This window comes from Onychostruthus taczanowskii, unplaced genomic scaffold (assembly GCF_017590055.1).
Source record: "Onychostruthus taczanowskii isolate IOZ18803 unplaced genomic scaffold, ASM1759005v1 scaffold4, whole genome shotgun sequence".
NCBI classification, from domain to species: domain Eukaryota; kingdom Metazoa; phylum Chordata; class Aves; order Passeriformes; family Passeridae; genus Onychostruthus; species Onychostruthus taczanowskii.
The window spans coordinates 8572567-8588124 of NW_024501459.1; the positions used below are offsets into that span (position 1 = coordinate 8572567).

A 15558-nucleotide genomic window follows, 5' to 3' on the forward strand; every position below is an offset into this window, starting at 1 on the left:
GGAGAAAATAGTTTATGATTTATCATTCCCCATGAAGACAGTGATTTTGTTATATGTTTTATTACCTAGAAATTCCAGTTTTTATTCCTATTGAGTTGTGTCCAGCAATACATATGCTAAAGCTGGCCTTGTCCTTAACATCACCATAAATGGATTTCTTTGAGAAATGCTGTCAACTGTAAAGTTCAGAATATAATTATTGTTATGATGCTGTCAGTTGAAATAGCTTGGCATTTCTGAGTCTCTTGCAAAAGGGAACGTGCAGTCAAAAATGAAAGCAGGGGCGCTCTTTGCTCATGGGCTCTTTCAGGAAACATGGGTTTCCCATTTATATCCACATACTCATGTGCATAGATGCATTAAAACCCCTAAGAAGTCATGAAAGTCATTAGATAAGTTTTCAATTATAAATCCAGTTGTAGAAGGCAGAGAGTAGAAGTAGAAATTGCTTTAGTCTTGCTGGTATCGTCAGAGGTCTGACCACCTGAGTTTTTATCACATGGGAAACACAGTCACTTACATGTATGCACACAAACACCCCTTGCACACACGTGTACAGTGTGCAACAGAATTTTAGATTTCTGTTGGTACATCTGAAAAGAAAGAAGCATGCAAGAATAACTCTTGTTCATTCTGACACTGCTGCATAATTACAGCAGTGCTGTGGTGTACCTGGAAAGGGCAGAACTCCTCTTGAAAGTCTTCACCCTTGCAAATGTTTTCAGGACAAGAATTGATTTCAGCCTCGCTTGCTCCTGCCAATTAAGGAACTTAATTGACAGTTCTGATTGCCAATCAGCTTCAGCTACACTTTATGTGCTGCAAAATGGTCCAGTGGCAATCCAGTGTGGAATTCCCTGTGCTTTCTAAAAGGACTTACAAGGCAGGCCCAGTGCAAAGTAATTTAGGTTTCTGATTGAGTGCACTAGACATTTTACTGGCTCTAACTTTTCAGTATTTATTTGCTTTTCAGTGAGGCTGGTAAGAGTAATTGTGCCAATAAATCTGGAATGATTCATGGGATTGCAACAACCATAACACTGGCAGGAACAGAACAGGAACAATGCACAGATTGAAGTTTTGAGTTTTGCAAATCTTTGTGGAACTATAATGAAGTAATGGTCTTCCCACTCTATTTACACTGGTATAATTTTACACAGGGCTCTACATTGAAAAGAACCTGTAGGCTATTCCTCAAGAGAGTCACTGAGATAAAACTCATACCCAATTATATAGTAACTGAATATCTGTTCTTACAAGTACAGGTGCCACTGGACTAAGTATATTTGAAAGATGTGAAAAAGTCTTTAACAGACTCATTAAAAAAATGGCCAAACCCTTCTTTTGTTTATTGTTAAGCTATTTAGAGCTTGGTTCAAATTGCAGTTGTTGCTGCACGGCATGAGAAATCGAATAGTAAGCCCTGGATTTGATTCTGCTTCCACCGGGTGTGTGCTGGTGACTTTGTTCAGCCCAGGCTGAGGCTTCCTCAGAGGAAGCAGATTCCTTCCATCTCAGAAAGCCCACCCTCTCTGTGTCTTGTGAGAACAATACTTTCACTACCTGGACTATTCTGTTCTATCTTGTATTTTCCCACTAATGTTTTTCTGCAACAACATTTTCCTTCTGGGCCAGGCAAGTGGTTTCCAAATATGTATTTTGATATATTGATGAATACTCTCTGTTGTCACCTGATGTTCCTTGTGTATCTGCAATATTCTAACATCTGATTGGAACCCTAACCATGAGCTAGGGTAATATCTAGACTGAAAACTAAAGTATCTAAAGCATCGTTTGCTGTAGGTGCAAAAGTAAAATGCAGGCAATCCTGACTGCTGAGCTAGTTCTTTCCTTCTGCAAATAAGGATAGCTCCACTTGGGCTGACAGGCTTTCTTACTGCATTTTCAAACAGGCTTTTGTCCTCTGAAGCCTTTTAAAGCATTTTCCTATGGAGGTGTAAACTATCAGATTTATAGCCAAGTGATTCTTTTCCTCTATGAGACATTTTTTCTGATTCCCTGAACTGCAATGCCAGGATCAATTCAGGGATTACAATGGATAAGCAGCTGCTGTACAGGCTAGAAAACAAACAAAAGGGAATGGAGTTCTGGCTTCAAGGCCTGCTAGGCTGGCTCCTCCCAAAGTTGAAGAAGTGCCTGGCTGTGCCCAGGAATTTATTTTATAAAAACTACTGAAGAATGAGTGGTCTAACTCTATTATGCCAGGAATGTTCACAGAGCAGTTGCCTCTTTGCTACCTATACAAACAGTCCTGATCCCAGTCAGGCGTTATGTGATAAAAAGTGCTTGTAGACCACTGATGGAGTAGAAGTTATCAGTCAAGGCTCAAATGAAGTGCTACTTCAAAAATAATGCTTACAAAGGAAAATTCCAGGGCAGATAAATAGAATCTGCTGCATCTGAGGACCCAAGAAAATCCCCATTTCTTTACAAAGCACTTGGGAATGTGACATTTGTTTCTGTCAGTCAGGTCCAACAGAATTAAAACCATGAAATGGCTCATAAATCTGCAACAGGCTACTCAAATTGTCTTCTGAACAAGAAAGAGCAGGAGAAAATAGGCAGTCATTGGAGAGGTGTACAAAGCAGAGGGACAGCAAATGGACAAGAGGAGTCCTGGGGGACAGAGAATGGGCAGTAATATTCATGTTACTGTGGTACTATCATCATAAGTATTTCTCTTTCATTTGTTGATTAATGTAATAATTTGGAAATTATTCAAGTGGAACAGTGAACCTGCAAAAAGATATTTCTGGTATTAAACACTAAGTCAGGATTAAAGATTTGTACCATATATATATATATATAGAGAGAGAGAGAGAGAGAGAGGGAGAGAGAGAGAATTTATTTATAACAGTGAAGACCGCAACAGAAAGTGAGAAAGTGTAAAATTCAAGACTGGCACCTGTGATGGCATTACAGCAGCAGCCAATCTAAAAGCTGGACAGCAATCTATAGCTAGGAAAAGAAATAATTCTCTGAGTTTGCCCTTGACTTGTCAAAGTATTTGCTGCATTTTAGTCCATCACAACCCTATGAAAACATTCCTCAGCACTGCTATGCTATACACTTGTCATACATGTATAGGATACTCGCATACTATACATCTTTTATGAAAGTCAAGCAGGACCTCCAGCATCATTTATCCCTGTCATACTCACTGTCCCATCTACCCCAGTGGGCGTTGTCACAAGGTTTGTGTCAAATGTGTCTAAGGATGTGGGGTGGTGCTGCTGGTAGGAAGCCCAGTTACCAGGGTCTTATTTTATTTCCCCACAGAGACTGAAAGAAGTGATGTAGAAACATGCTGGAGACAAGAGGTACTGCTGTACACATACCGATGGCATCTGCCAGCTGCTACTACCTCTGTCACTCAGTGAAAACCAGAAACTGCCATCTCCTGCCTCAAAAGAGAGCATGGCTCTCTGTTCCCCACCTGCTCATTTCTTCTGGCCTCAGACATCTATTGCCCTGAGAAACAACTGCATACCCAGCAGTGCATGATGCACAAGAGTTTCCTGAGAACTTGTTCTGGAGAGATGTAGTCCTACAGGGAGGGGCTGGTGGGAGACACAGGGAACTCTGCTCAGCCTGGCTGAGACAAGAGTGGTCCAGGCCACAGCCCCCTCCTGCTGCTTTGAGCTGGAATGCAACTGATCTGACTCATTATATTTAGGCTTCTATATTTATTCTTTACTGTAGCTGAGTTTATTGATTAAATACATGCGCGTTCAGACAATTTTACAGAACTCACAGCAGAAAAAATTTTATCTGTACAGCTGGCTATTTTTACTGGCAGTGCAGATCTACATGCTATGTTCACCCCACCAGGGACAAAAAGCAATATTCTGTCATCTCAAAGTTAACAGAACCAGCCTATGAAGGAATCAATTTATAATAATGATTTATAAAAAGTACTGTGAGCAATGGAGCTACAGACCAAAACTAATTTGTGGAAATTACTCAGCAAGTGATTATGACTAATGTGATTTGCCACTGGGCAATTCATGAACAAAAGTAAAATGTGTGGAATGAAACATTCATTATCCATTATTTACTCAGTAGAGGCAATGGCATTCATATGGTAGCAAAGCCTGGACAATTCGAGTAGAATTCAGGGCCAAGCATTATATGGACTCTTTTCTTTTTTTTTTTTTTCCCTTAAAGGGGGGGGGGGGTGTGGCAAATATCCCTCCTGAGGAGCTCCAGATGCCAGGTTTCAGATGTTCTTAGGGACTACACCTTCTGTAAAAATGAATTAACCTTACAGCTCAGCTATTGGTAGAAGAGCAACCATGTTTGACATCAAGAGGTTTCCATGTGGACTAAAAACCCTCAGTAGTCCTTCAAATTCTTATATGTATTTTGTGGGTAATGTTTTAGCTCAACTGTCACTGTCCAAGTTAATCACTGGGATACATTCTAAGATACTTCAAATACATCAAGACATATAGCCAGTTCCCAGATGATCCCTCAAGGATGTCTCAGTGTAGGTTTCTGTGAATGCACGTTCAGGAAATTATTCCTTTGGTGTCTGGTGCTTTTCCCAAAAGGGATGGACCTTGCTGACCTCCATGGCATTAGCTTCAGCAAGGCAAAAGGCAGAGCTCTCACCACTTCCTTCCCCACTGCCCTGGTGTTAGAGCAGACTGTAAATGACAAAATCTACTCAGGAAGAATCAGTGGTGAAGACAGTAATTAAGAAGCTGGCAGATAAAACAAAATGAGTGAAATGACATACTGCTGTTCTTTCCAATGCCGATTTATTTTCTTCTTGATTCTTTTCCCTTTGTCCAAATGAGAAGACAATAAGGAGGGGTATCTTTGTATTTGCTTTATTCTCTGCCTGACACCAAAATACATTGCCCTTGCAATAGGATCATCAGGATCATTTTTTCAAGTTTCTTTCTGATAAAATCCTTTAGAAGGATAGGGTCATTTGATCTGAACTGAAAGGAGTTTTCCTTATAATTCTTTGGATTGTGAGATGTACGCCAGAAGAAAAGGCTAAGTCACTCTGCCTTACAAGTGTACATTTAAAGGCAGAAGGAAATGGTTGGATTGAGCACAGAACACCACAAGTCTATAGAAAAACCTCCCTCCACCAGGCTCAGCGAGGAGGAAGCCTGGGACAGGAGGGATTATGTTCCCTTTGCCTTATTACCACAGATGGTCTGTTCTGTGCAAGGAAATCCTGCAACAGGCATACAATCCATTTGTGCAGAATCTATTCTGTGCTTGCACTGTCCTGGGAATTTATTCAAAATATTTTTGTTGTGCATGGATCACACCAGGGACAAACTGGGCTCCCCAACTCACTTTTGCACCACAGTTCCTGTTTGACTAATGGGGACTAATCCTGACATTCCTAGAGAGTGTAACTTTTGACCCTCTGAAATATACCTCATCTCTAATAGACTGACTTTCCAGGGTAGAGAAACATGTCTGAAACCCAAGTGCATGTATTCTTCTCAATTCAACAACAAAAGTGATATAAGTTTTATTTTTACTGACTTTTCTTGTTCTTATAATACTGACAGTGGCAGAGAATACTATCAGGCCATATCATAACTCAGGCTGAAAACTGAATTTTGCGCAACACTGAATAAAGTAACAAAACTGTAATGTCTTAAAAGGATTCTGGTTCCATCTTTATTTCCCCCTTGAGGAACAGAATGTGTGAGTAATGTAACAGGTTGGTATTAATTTACTGTTCAAAACAAAATAGATTCAAAGGAGATGTGTCTTTAAAGTAGTTCTGGTTTTCTGACTCAAAAATGAAAAAAATCAAAGTGCAGTCTTTGTAGTTATAGCAATTCATACGTCTCTGTTGACACTCCTGCTCATATTTCTGTTGTTTGTCAGGCACGTTGTGTTAAGATGGCAACAGGACTGGGGCTTGTTTGCAGCTTATTTTGCACTACTGAGGGTTTTGGGGTTTTTTGGTGCACTGTCTTCCATTTTCTCCAGAGCATATAATCAACATTGTGCTTAAAGGCTCATATTTAAAAAACAGAACATAAATCCACTGTCCATTGAATTTCAACTCTGGAAGTCTGGGGATGAGAGAAGGACAGGGGAGAATTGACATGGAGACAACTCCAAATGCATGGTTCTCCAGTGGGGCTGGCTGAGGACTTGCAGCCACAACTGACTTCTGCTGGTATTGTAAGGACTGGGCATTTCTGAGGAGTGTCGTTATTGATCCACTTCTTCATGAGGGAATAACTTGAGGTTATTTTACAGGGTGGAAATATGACAAATTAATGTTAAACTTATCTATTACTTGTTATCCACTCGGGTGTCTCTTCCATCCCCTGCAGATGGGCGGTGAAGCAGCTGCAGATGGAAGAGCCCTAAGACCTGACAGGCGGCCAAACCCAGCCTGTGTTCGTGAAACTGGGTGTCACTACACTCTCTCTTTTTTGAGTCATCCTTTCAACCTCCTCAGCTTAGTTTCTCATCAGAATCAATCATTTTCTAATTAACTAGTCAGATTCTGCTGAAGTTTGCCAAAATTTTATTATCCTGCTCTCAGAGTTACAGTATGCAATTATTTATTCAAGTTTCTACTGCTCCCACTTTGATTTGAAGGAATCTCTTTCTGGGAGCCTAAGGGAGCTCTGTAATGAGAAACAGTAACAGGAAGGTGAGTAACCCCTTTGCTTCACAGGCTTTACAATATGAGGGTAAGGAAAAAACCACATGTGCTCCCTCTTTATGTTCCAACATCCAGGGGGGAGAAATTAATGCAAAAACCAGCTCCCACATGTATTGCTCAGGTTTATGGTTAGGTTTTTTTCCTAACTGGGAACAAAACAAGTATCCCTTTTGAGGTGTTACAGTAACATTCACAGGTGAAGGTCAGGTCTTTAATAAACAATGCAGAAACAAATATGAGACAATATTCTTTAGGAGAGTTGGGCATTACAGTGCAAAGTGTGGTAATCCATAGCATCATGACACTGCCTCTGTTGAACATTGAAATTTTTCACGCAACATGTGCACAGGCTGAACGTCTTGACAATGGGGGTTACAAAGTACAGCATCTTGAATGGGGAACTAACCAAACACAGTATTAAGAAATGCAGATGTGATAAAGACAGTCTCAGCTTTCCTACTTAAAGCTAGTAAGGCGCCAACATCTTGACTGCTGGAGTATTCATAGCAGTATGCCTTCTCCTGAGCTAAGGTACCTAAGGTAGCTCAGTCCTCTTTCTTTAAAAAACACTAGCAAGAAAGCTTCATCATAATTGAAAGATGGAAAGGCGTAAGAGCTCTTCTAACACCTTAGTTTTGTTTTATTTGGTATGCAGACAGAGACTTGATTTACTTGTATCCCAGATGTTGACTATTGGACTAGAAAATTATATGCACCTCCATTTGTTCCTCACTGAGAACACAATCATTTACGTAAGGTTTCAACAACAGAGGCAGAATTACATCACAGACTGCCTCATAGTTTGCTGGAGTTGAAGGCAGTGAGCAGCCCAAATCTTTTGCACATGCTCCAAATGCTGTGGCACTCAGCATAGTGATCAAGTTGTTACTTCCCTGATTCTGCTCAGGTTAGGCTGTTTTGGTGACTATTAATGAAGCTTGTCCCTTTCCCACAGTGCCTGAGGGCAGTGCATGTGCATGGTACAGTCCATTTTTCAGGACTATAGACCTGGCTTACAGGTAGTCCCCGTGCTCTGGCTCAGTGGGCCAGACTGCTGTGGAAATGCTGCCTCTGCCTCTGTAAGCTGTGCCAGCAAAGCAGCAATGCTGCAGAATGCTCCTGTGCTGCACTGCTGCAGTGGCACTGCTGATTTTCATTTATATCTGCAGGGAAAGGCCAGGGAAGAAAGATCTTGGCGCCCTGTCCTAGACACTCTATCATCTGCCTCTAGAAAAATATTCTGCCAGAGATATTCTTAAACTGAAGGCTTTTTCATATTCTTCTGTGTGTTCACAACTTAATTTAACTCAGTGTTTTAAATAACAATTGAGCAGATAATGAAACAACTGTGTATGCTGGCAAGAAGTGGAACAACAAAGAAAGCAAATTTACAAGTATGGCACTTGTTTCACTTTAAGGAAGTAAGTGTTGTTAAATTTGTCAGGCATGATGAATCTAATACCTATGCTATTCTTTTGGTAAATCAGGAATTTAATAGGCAAAGACTTCTTTCCAGATAATAAAATAATTTGAAGTGACAAACGAAAGGCAAGTCAGTGAAGCCACTACAGTCTTCAAAAAGGTTCAGAAAAAGAAGATTAAAATAATCAAACTCACCTTAAGCCTGTTGAATGCAGCCCTCAGGATCTGTGTTTCCCTCTCACTCTCAGGAACAACTCGTATGACTTTATCACTGCCAATAACAGAAAATTGAAATGGCACTTTAAGGCTCCTTGCAGCAGTACAAAGGGACAGTAATTAGGTTCAGATAGCTACTGTAATTGTGCTCGTTTTCAGCACCTGCAAAATGTTGGGTTAGCTGGAGCTCTGCTTCTAAACTTGCTGCTGGATTATGTACTTCCATAGAAATTATTTGCTCTTTACAGATCAGTGTCAGCTTGACCTTCCATTTCTATGTTTTGTTCATTCCTTCTAGTTTAAACCATTCAGGCTGACATCTTCCATACTGAACATCTGCCTCAGAATAAAAAAAAAAAATGTTTTTTCCAAAATGATTGATCTGTTTCCGAGGATGATATTAAGTAAAATACATTATTTTTTCATGTTTAAACCTTTAATGGACTTTGAAAAGTTCATTGTTCTCATGCATTCAAGAGAGGAGTTGACTTGAGAAAAGAGGTGATTTTCATATTGCGGCATGTCTTTTGCTTTATCCGTTAAAACTTGCACAAATTTTGTGAAGTAAATAGCTGCTCATACATTCTCAGAAGGTTCTAGATAATGGTAGCTGATTTTATTCACTTTCTTTAACAGAAACTGAAATAGAGTAAGTTTAGGTAAGATACAAGCAAGAAATTTGTTGCTGTGAGGAGCACAAGAACTGATTGCCCAGAGAAGCTTTGGATGCCTCATCCCTGGAAGTATTTAAGGCCACGCTGGATGAGGCTCTGAACAACCTGCTCAGGTGAAAGGTGTCTCTGCCCATGGCAGGGGGGCTGGAACTAGGTGACCTTTAAGGTTCCTTCCAACTCAAGCCATTCTACGATTTATGATCTCAATGGATAATTTTGCAAACAGGAAACAAGAAACTGAATGACCCTTCAATGACCATAATCTGTCATGACCTATGGGATGCTGGAGACCACAGAAAATAGAGGGGATGATCATATAACTAAAATATCAGCCATACACGAGAAGGATGAAATAACTTTAAGTTGCCAATGTGAATTCTGGTATTTTCCTACATTTTGAGTTTTTAATTTGTTTTTTAACTGTTGATAATCAGTACTTCTCTTCCAAGAGACCTTGGCAGTCATGCATACCTTTATTTCTACAGTTCCATCCACTAGCCAGAAGGCCTTTTAAACAATTTCTTTATCTACAGTTTCTATATTATCTGGGAATTTTAAACAGTAGAATTTCCCTTGACATTTAGATGTTTGACCCTTGAATATCTTGTGAGCTCTCCTCCTTTGCTGAAGGTTCTGAGCCTGGTGAGAAGGTATTTGGCCAACTAGAAACAGCACTGCTGAGTGTGCCCTTCCTGGCTCACTGTTCTAGGAAGGATCCCTGCTGCTGTTCTCAGGCACTAGGTCTTGCCTTTGATGAACTGCAGCTACAGCTCTGGTAGGACTCCCCTTTGCTGCAAGAATCTTTGATGCATACCTAGGTAAGCATTAAATACCACCAGTTCAGAAGAAAGCACTGCTAATAAATTCTGAATTCTGAAGTGGCTTACCTGTTTCTGGAAATAATTTTTCCTTACTCTCTATTCTTTTCTAGTCTTTTCTCTACAGTTAACATTTGCTCCCCTTAGTTAGCCACTGATCCTTCTTTTTGTCTCAGCTCTGCAGTTTTGGTTCTCTTCCCTGCTGACAGGTCCCAAGCCTTCCAACTCCTACGTGGCATTAAAGTTTTTGGACCAGTTAGACTACAGGCTACTGCTGCAATAACACTGATGTACCCACAGGTGTAGACCTTAGTCCATTTGCCTTGCTTGCTGTTGACCTTACTGGACAAATGGCTTACACCTAAGACAAAAAGATTTCTGAAAGCTCTCTTTTTATAATTTGGCAGCCCAAAAAAATTAGGAGAAATTACTGTGCTTCCAAGCCAAGTTTAACCTCCTGTTTTGGAGCTTTCACAGAGAGAAATAAATCTCTTAAGAGTATTATAACTGCTGCATCTTTTAAAGGAAAATAGATGCTTTTAGTTTATCATACATACAACAGTAATATTCTTTTCCATTACTCACTTCTTTCTAAGTGCTAAATAGCTGTTATGAAGAAAATAATGAAAAAGTAATAAAGAAGTAATGATTGCCCAGGAAGTTGATGTAGCTAATAAAGATCCATCAGACATTTCTGGAAGGATTGGTACAACCAACATATAAAAACCAGATTTTAATGAAGTAAGTAGCTAAGCATGTGTTACACAGCTGTAATGGAATTTTGAAGGAGCGGATATCACTTAGGTATGGTCTTGAATTCATACTGTAAACTGTCTTCGATTAGCTCAGCAACTCTGTCGTTTCCAATGTGATGAAAAACCTGCCCTAGAGAGGAAAGCATTGGTGCTGTGACAGATTGATCACTTGACACATTGTTGGGAAATGCTTCAAGCTGTGGCTGGGTCTGCTGCTAGAGAACTCATATAGCAAGCAGTTTAGCATGGTAATTTCAGTATTTTATTAAAAGATGGATAAACCATTATGGCAAAGCCCTTTCAATTTTTGTGCATGCCAGATGTGGGAATACACTGTATTCCTGAGAACTATCTGCTAACACCCAATTCTGTAGGCTGGCTAGTCAGTGCATAATCATTTTGCATTCTTCAACAAAGCACAGATAGGAATTCTAGCTTTACTTCAGATATCTACCGTCCTAAGGTAATTTTTTAGCTTTATAGTTTTTCTGGTTACATTTCACATTAAAGAAATCCAATTATTACTTAAATGCTATGCAATACCCACTGAATTTAGGGTAAAAATTCAGTAACATACCCACTATTTAAAAGCCAACAAAATCTATCAGACCATTTACTAATGTGGTTCCCCCAAATACTCAGGGCCATCCCCGGGTGAGGTCTGCTGACATCCTTTGTGTTGAGCTGTTGAGAAAGAAACAAGTAATTTTATATATATATATATATATATATATATATATATATATATATATATGGAAAGTTTTGCTGCCTGCAGACATATGTCAGCAGTCTGCTGATTTATGCAGGTAAGGTTATTTTTCTAACCATGATACCTCTAAATCTTCTTTTTTTAACCCTATTTAAAAAAAAAATCTAAACAAACAGCAAGATGAGATATATTTTGTATAAATTAGCGTAGAAATTTATATCCACAATGACAAACTTTCAATTTACCCCTAGCAATTAAGCTAATGGAATTTAAAGCTAGGACTTAGTGAGACCTTTTGAATTTTGTGTAAACACAAAATTGTGTTGAAAGCCTTTGCCAAGAGCACAACACAAGCTTTAGTAAATGAACTGACTGAATGAGTGTGGTGAGCAGAGTAGAAGCCAGACTGCTGATGTCCCCGGGGACAGCCTTATGTCTGAGTAAAATGGGTGACCAGCTGTTGGCCAGCACTGACATGCAATGGCTTCTTTCTTTCCCTTCATCACCCCCTTGTATTTTTCAGGAACAGCATGAAAAATGACACAGCTGCTTTGGAAACGCGGAATATGCTACGTGGCCCCGGGAAGGGCGATACTTCCTGATGCCAATGGGGATTAAAACCTCTTGGTTTATTTCTTTGGCTTTTTCATTTACTTTTTTTCCAATTTACTTCATAGTTTTACTCATCTATGAACAGACCAGATGGATCCAAAGAAACTATTCTGCAGCACATCTACGACTTTACTGATGGAATTAGCAGTTCTCTCTCAGGAAACTTTCCTGATGAAGTCACATGGCATGAACTGCATTTATGTAAATTCCTAATTTCCTTCAGGAAAATCCTTTTTATTGTTTTATTCTCCTGACTAATGTGAACCTTAATCAGATCTCTGTTCTCCCGTGGAATTTAATAAAAGTATGTTTACAAAGGCTTTACAGGTATTTTAAACACAGTTTAAGTGATATGGCATAAATCAAATACCTATAGAAAAAATAGGAAAGAAAATAAATCCCAATTTACAGGCATCCATTCCTAATAGTAGAGGAGGGATTACAGTTCTTGAGAACAAGCTGCCATAGTTGCTGCACTTTAGAGGTTCATCAAGGCTGAATGACACATCTGAAAAGATCTACAGTATGAAAGCCTCTTGTCAACTCCCAATGTGCCATCCGATATCATTTGTGATTAAATATAAATTGTTTCATTCCCTTTTCTCCACTAGATTCTGATAGTCAAAAGGTTAAGAAATAATAAAACATTAATGCTTTTCTCTCTCTTTATTACTAGGATGAAGAGTTTTAACTGTGATTCAATACTGCTGCAAAATCAAGATAGACAAATAAGGCTGGGCTTCTTCCTGAGACCTGGTGGGTACATCTGGAAAGGGAACTTTACAAAATTTCCTGAGCCCTTCATTATGGCTTTCTGTATTACAGCAGATGCTGATCCAAACAGAAGAGAACACCATTTGTATTGTCTAGATAGCAATGTCTATATTTTCTGCCTTTTGGCTATTAAGGCAGGAAAGCTGAGACCACTCCTAGTATAAGAAAGAGCTAGCTAATTTATAATTTTGAATGAAAAATAGGTGCTTGGGTAATGTAGGCAGAAATGCTGAGGAGGCAAAGTATGTTATTGAGTTATATTTATCAGCATAGCACAGATGAGTTCTTGGGAAGCTCAACTTACATGCTAATTCCCAAGCATAGAATATCTGAGTTTCATAGATGTTTTTCAGGTGCAAAAAGGGTTTCTTTACCCAGCAGGAAACTTTACAGACTAAAGCAATGCTATATTACTAGCAGCCTTCCTCTGCACAGCTTCATTTTAGAGACACATGGTAGGGGAATGTTAGTATCTGTAAAAATTTCAATTTTCATTCCAATTAAGTAACAAAGCTTTTCCAATAAAAGCTGGCCTCTCATGTCTCATAAACACTGGCTATAGGGCCACCTAGCTCAAACACAAGAAGTGGGAACCAATTGCTTCAGTGCATGTCTCTGTCTCAAAAAATAAAAATGAACTGTGTGTGGTAATGAAAGCTGTCTTGCTTTCATCAAGTATCATCCACACATGTGCAAAAGAAAAGAGAAAAAGGGCAGTGATTCAGGGCAGAAAAGAAAATAAGAAGTAACAAAACCAATAAACACTTAAACAAACAGACCAAATTAAGCAACCAGATGACAAGGAAATATTGTGCTAACTTTGCAGGATTAAGATCCAGGAGGGAGGCTGCAGTAATCTGCTTAAATGAAACAGCATGTATATTCATTCATATTAATTTCCTAAGAAACATACTGTAATAACATATTTGCATGAAACAGCTGATGATTGTTTAACTTGGATACAGTCCTTCCAAAGACATATTATTTGAACTACTGCTACTTTTAAAGAAAGGATCATCATCATTCTGGTAACATGTTATTGAAAGGAGCTTCTGCTATAACCCCATCTACTTCTTTACTGCCATGGCTTATGACAATAAAGTGAGTTGCTCTGTGCTTTGTAAGGAAGAAAGGAGTAGATGATGGTGCATAGGCCTGACAGGACCAGAAAGTTTATCTATCCATCTGGGTGCTCCTCTGCCCAAAGAGGAAAGCTTCCCCTTTTCATCCTGCAGAGGCATGTTGAACTTGTGTGGTGGGGCCAGACAAGCTTGATTTAGTGTCCTGATTAGACTGTAGCAAACAATTACTCCCCAACCAGTGTCCTGAACAGATCTGATTACATCAGCTGCGTACATTTTTTCCTGTTCTTCATCCTCCCTTTCACCACACTTCTACCTTGCTTTCGCTGCCTCCTCTCAAATAAACAACCCATCCCTAATTACTTTTCCCCAACTGGTCCCAGATTTGTTGCATTGGTACCCAAATCTGGCATTTCTAGGTAATCTCAGTTTCATGTGGTATCACTGATAGGGTTACCCAGGTATTGCTGCCCAAAAAACATCCCCACTACTCCCCTTCAATTACCTGTGAAATTCAACCTTTTCTCAAGTATCTCCTTTACCTTCTGCAAGACCCAGCTGTACTTGACAGTGCTCTGTGAATCTTTTGTCAGCTTTTCAGATTGTCATATTCAGCAATTTCTCATGTCATGTCCCATCATTTAGCCATGTCTTGATCACTTAGCTTAAGCTCAGGCCAGAGTCCAATCCTTGTCCTGCACATTCCTGCAGCTTCCATCATTCTGAAGTCCACACAGAAGCTCACTGGCTTTTCTGAGCTTCAGAGTTGCTTCAGTTCACTCTAAGCCCTGTGTACATTTTGAGACAACTGCAGGACTATTTCCAAATTAAGTATCTCAGGACTCTGTGCAGCAGATTTGCTCTTGGCCTCAGTGAAAGAAAGAACACCAAATCTGTCAGAAGGTTGTTAACAGAATTTAGATACCAAGAGCAGAAGGTTGAAGGGGGAAACGTTCAGTGGTAGAGGACTGCATTAAACTTTTTCTACCCAGACTTCCTTTGAGACCTTGAACAGACAAGCAGAGGTCACTTCCAATGAGGTTCAGTGCCAGCTTGGCAGAAAGCTCCTTACACTGAGCGCCATATGATTTTTATCCATTCATGTGTAAAAACCACAGACTCTGTATTTGGTTAGAGACATTTGATGGTGGATTGTTTTGGCTGCAGCAAGATTCTGCACCCGCTCTGTCGTGGTGGGTGTGCTTGAAGCACAGGTACCTGCCAAAGCCTGGCACCCAGCCTGGCTCTGGGGCCAGGCACACCCCTGCCTGCAAAGCCTGATGGACAGGCTGGGCTGCAGAGCTGTGCTCAGCTGGCAGTGCAGGCATGGTTCAGCTCCCCGCCCCTATAAACAGGGATGATCTCATACTTGAAACTTGTGAGAGTATGGAGACACAAATAAACTCATGGCTTTTAAGCTTCCTGTTGGCCGTGGTAAAGGGAGCAAGGCAGGGACCACAGGTGGAAAGCACCACATTCAGCTTTCACAGAACAAAATTCTACAACTCTTCCTAGGTATTGAAACATTCTGCATTTACTCCATAGCCTTCAATGATGTTGAAAAAAACCTTTTCTTTTTCAAATAATATAATATTTTCCACGTCTCAGATTTTTACGGTGTATTGATATTTGTAGAATAACAGCAAAGAGTTCAAACAAGAGGTGCCCATGATCTCTTGCTTTGGAGACAGCTGTGGAATTTTAAAATATGCTCAAAGGTTGGAAATAACCCCCACTTTTGGTTGTTCAGGCAAGCTACATACCTGGGAAATATAAAGTATATTTTCAATGAAAGCAGTCTTCTACAGTTGTTA

General features: G+C 39.8%; 1 protein-coding gene across 1 annotated transcript in view; it reads right to left on the bottom strand.

Annotated features, from left to right (window-relative positions):
• Nucleotides 1–15558, bottom strand: part of CPA6 (carboxypeptidase A6) — an 80381-nt gene that overhangs the window by 35592 nt on the left and 29231 nt on the right. Inside the window, exon 2 of the mRNA XM_041412687.1 lies at nt 8300–8375. Coding sequence (XP_041268621.1) covers nt 8300–8375 — 76 coding nt within the window. The remainder of the gene's footprint in view (nt 1–8299; nt 8376–15558) is intronic.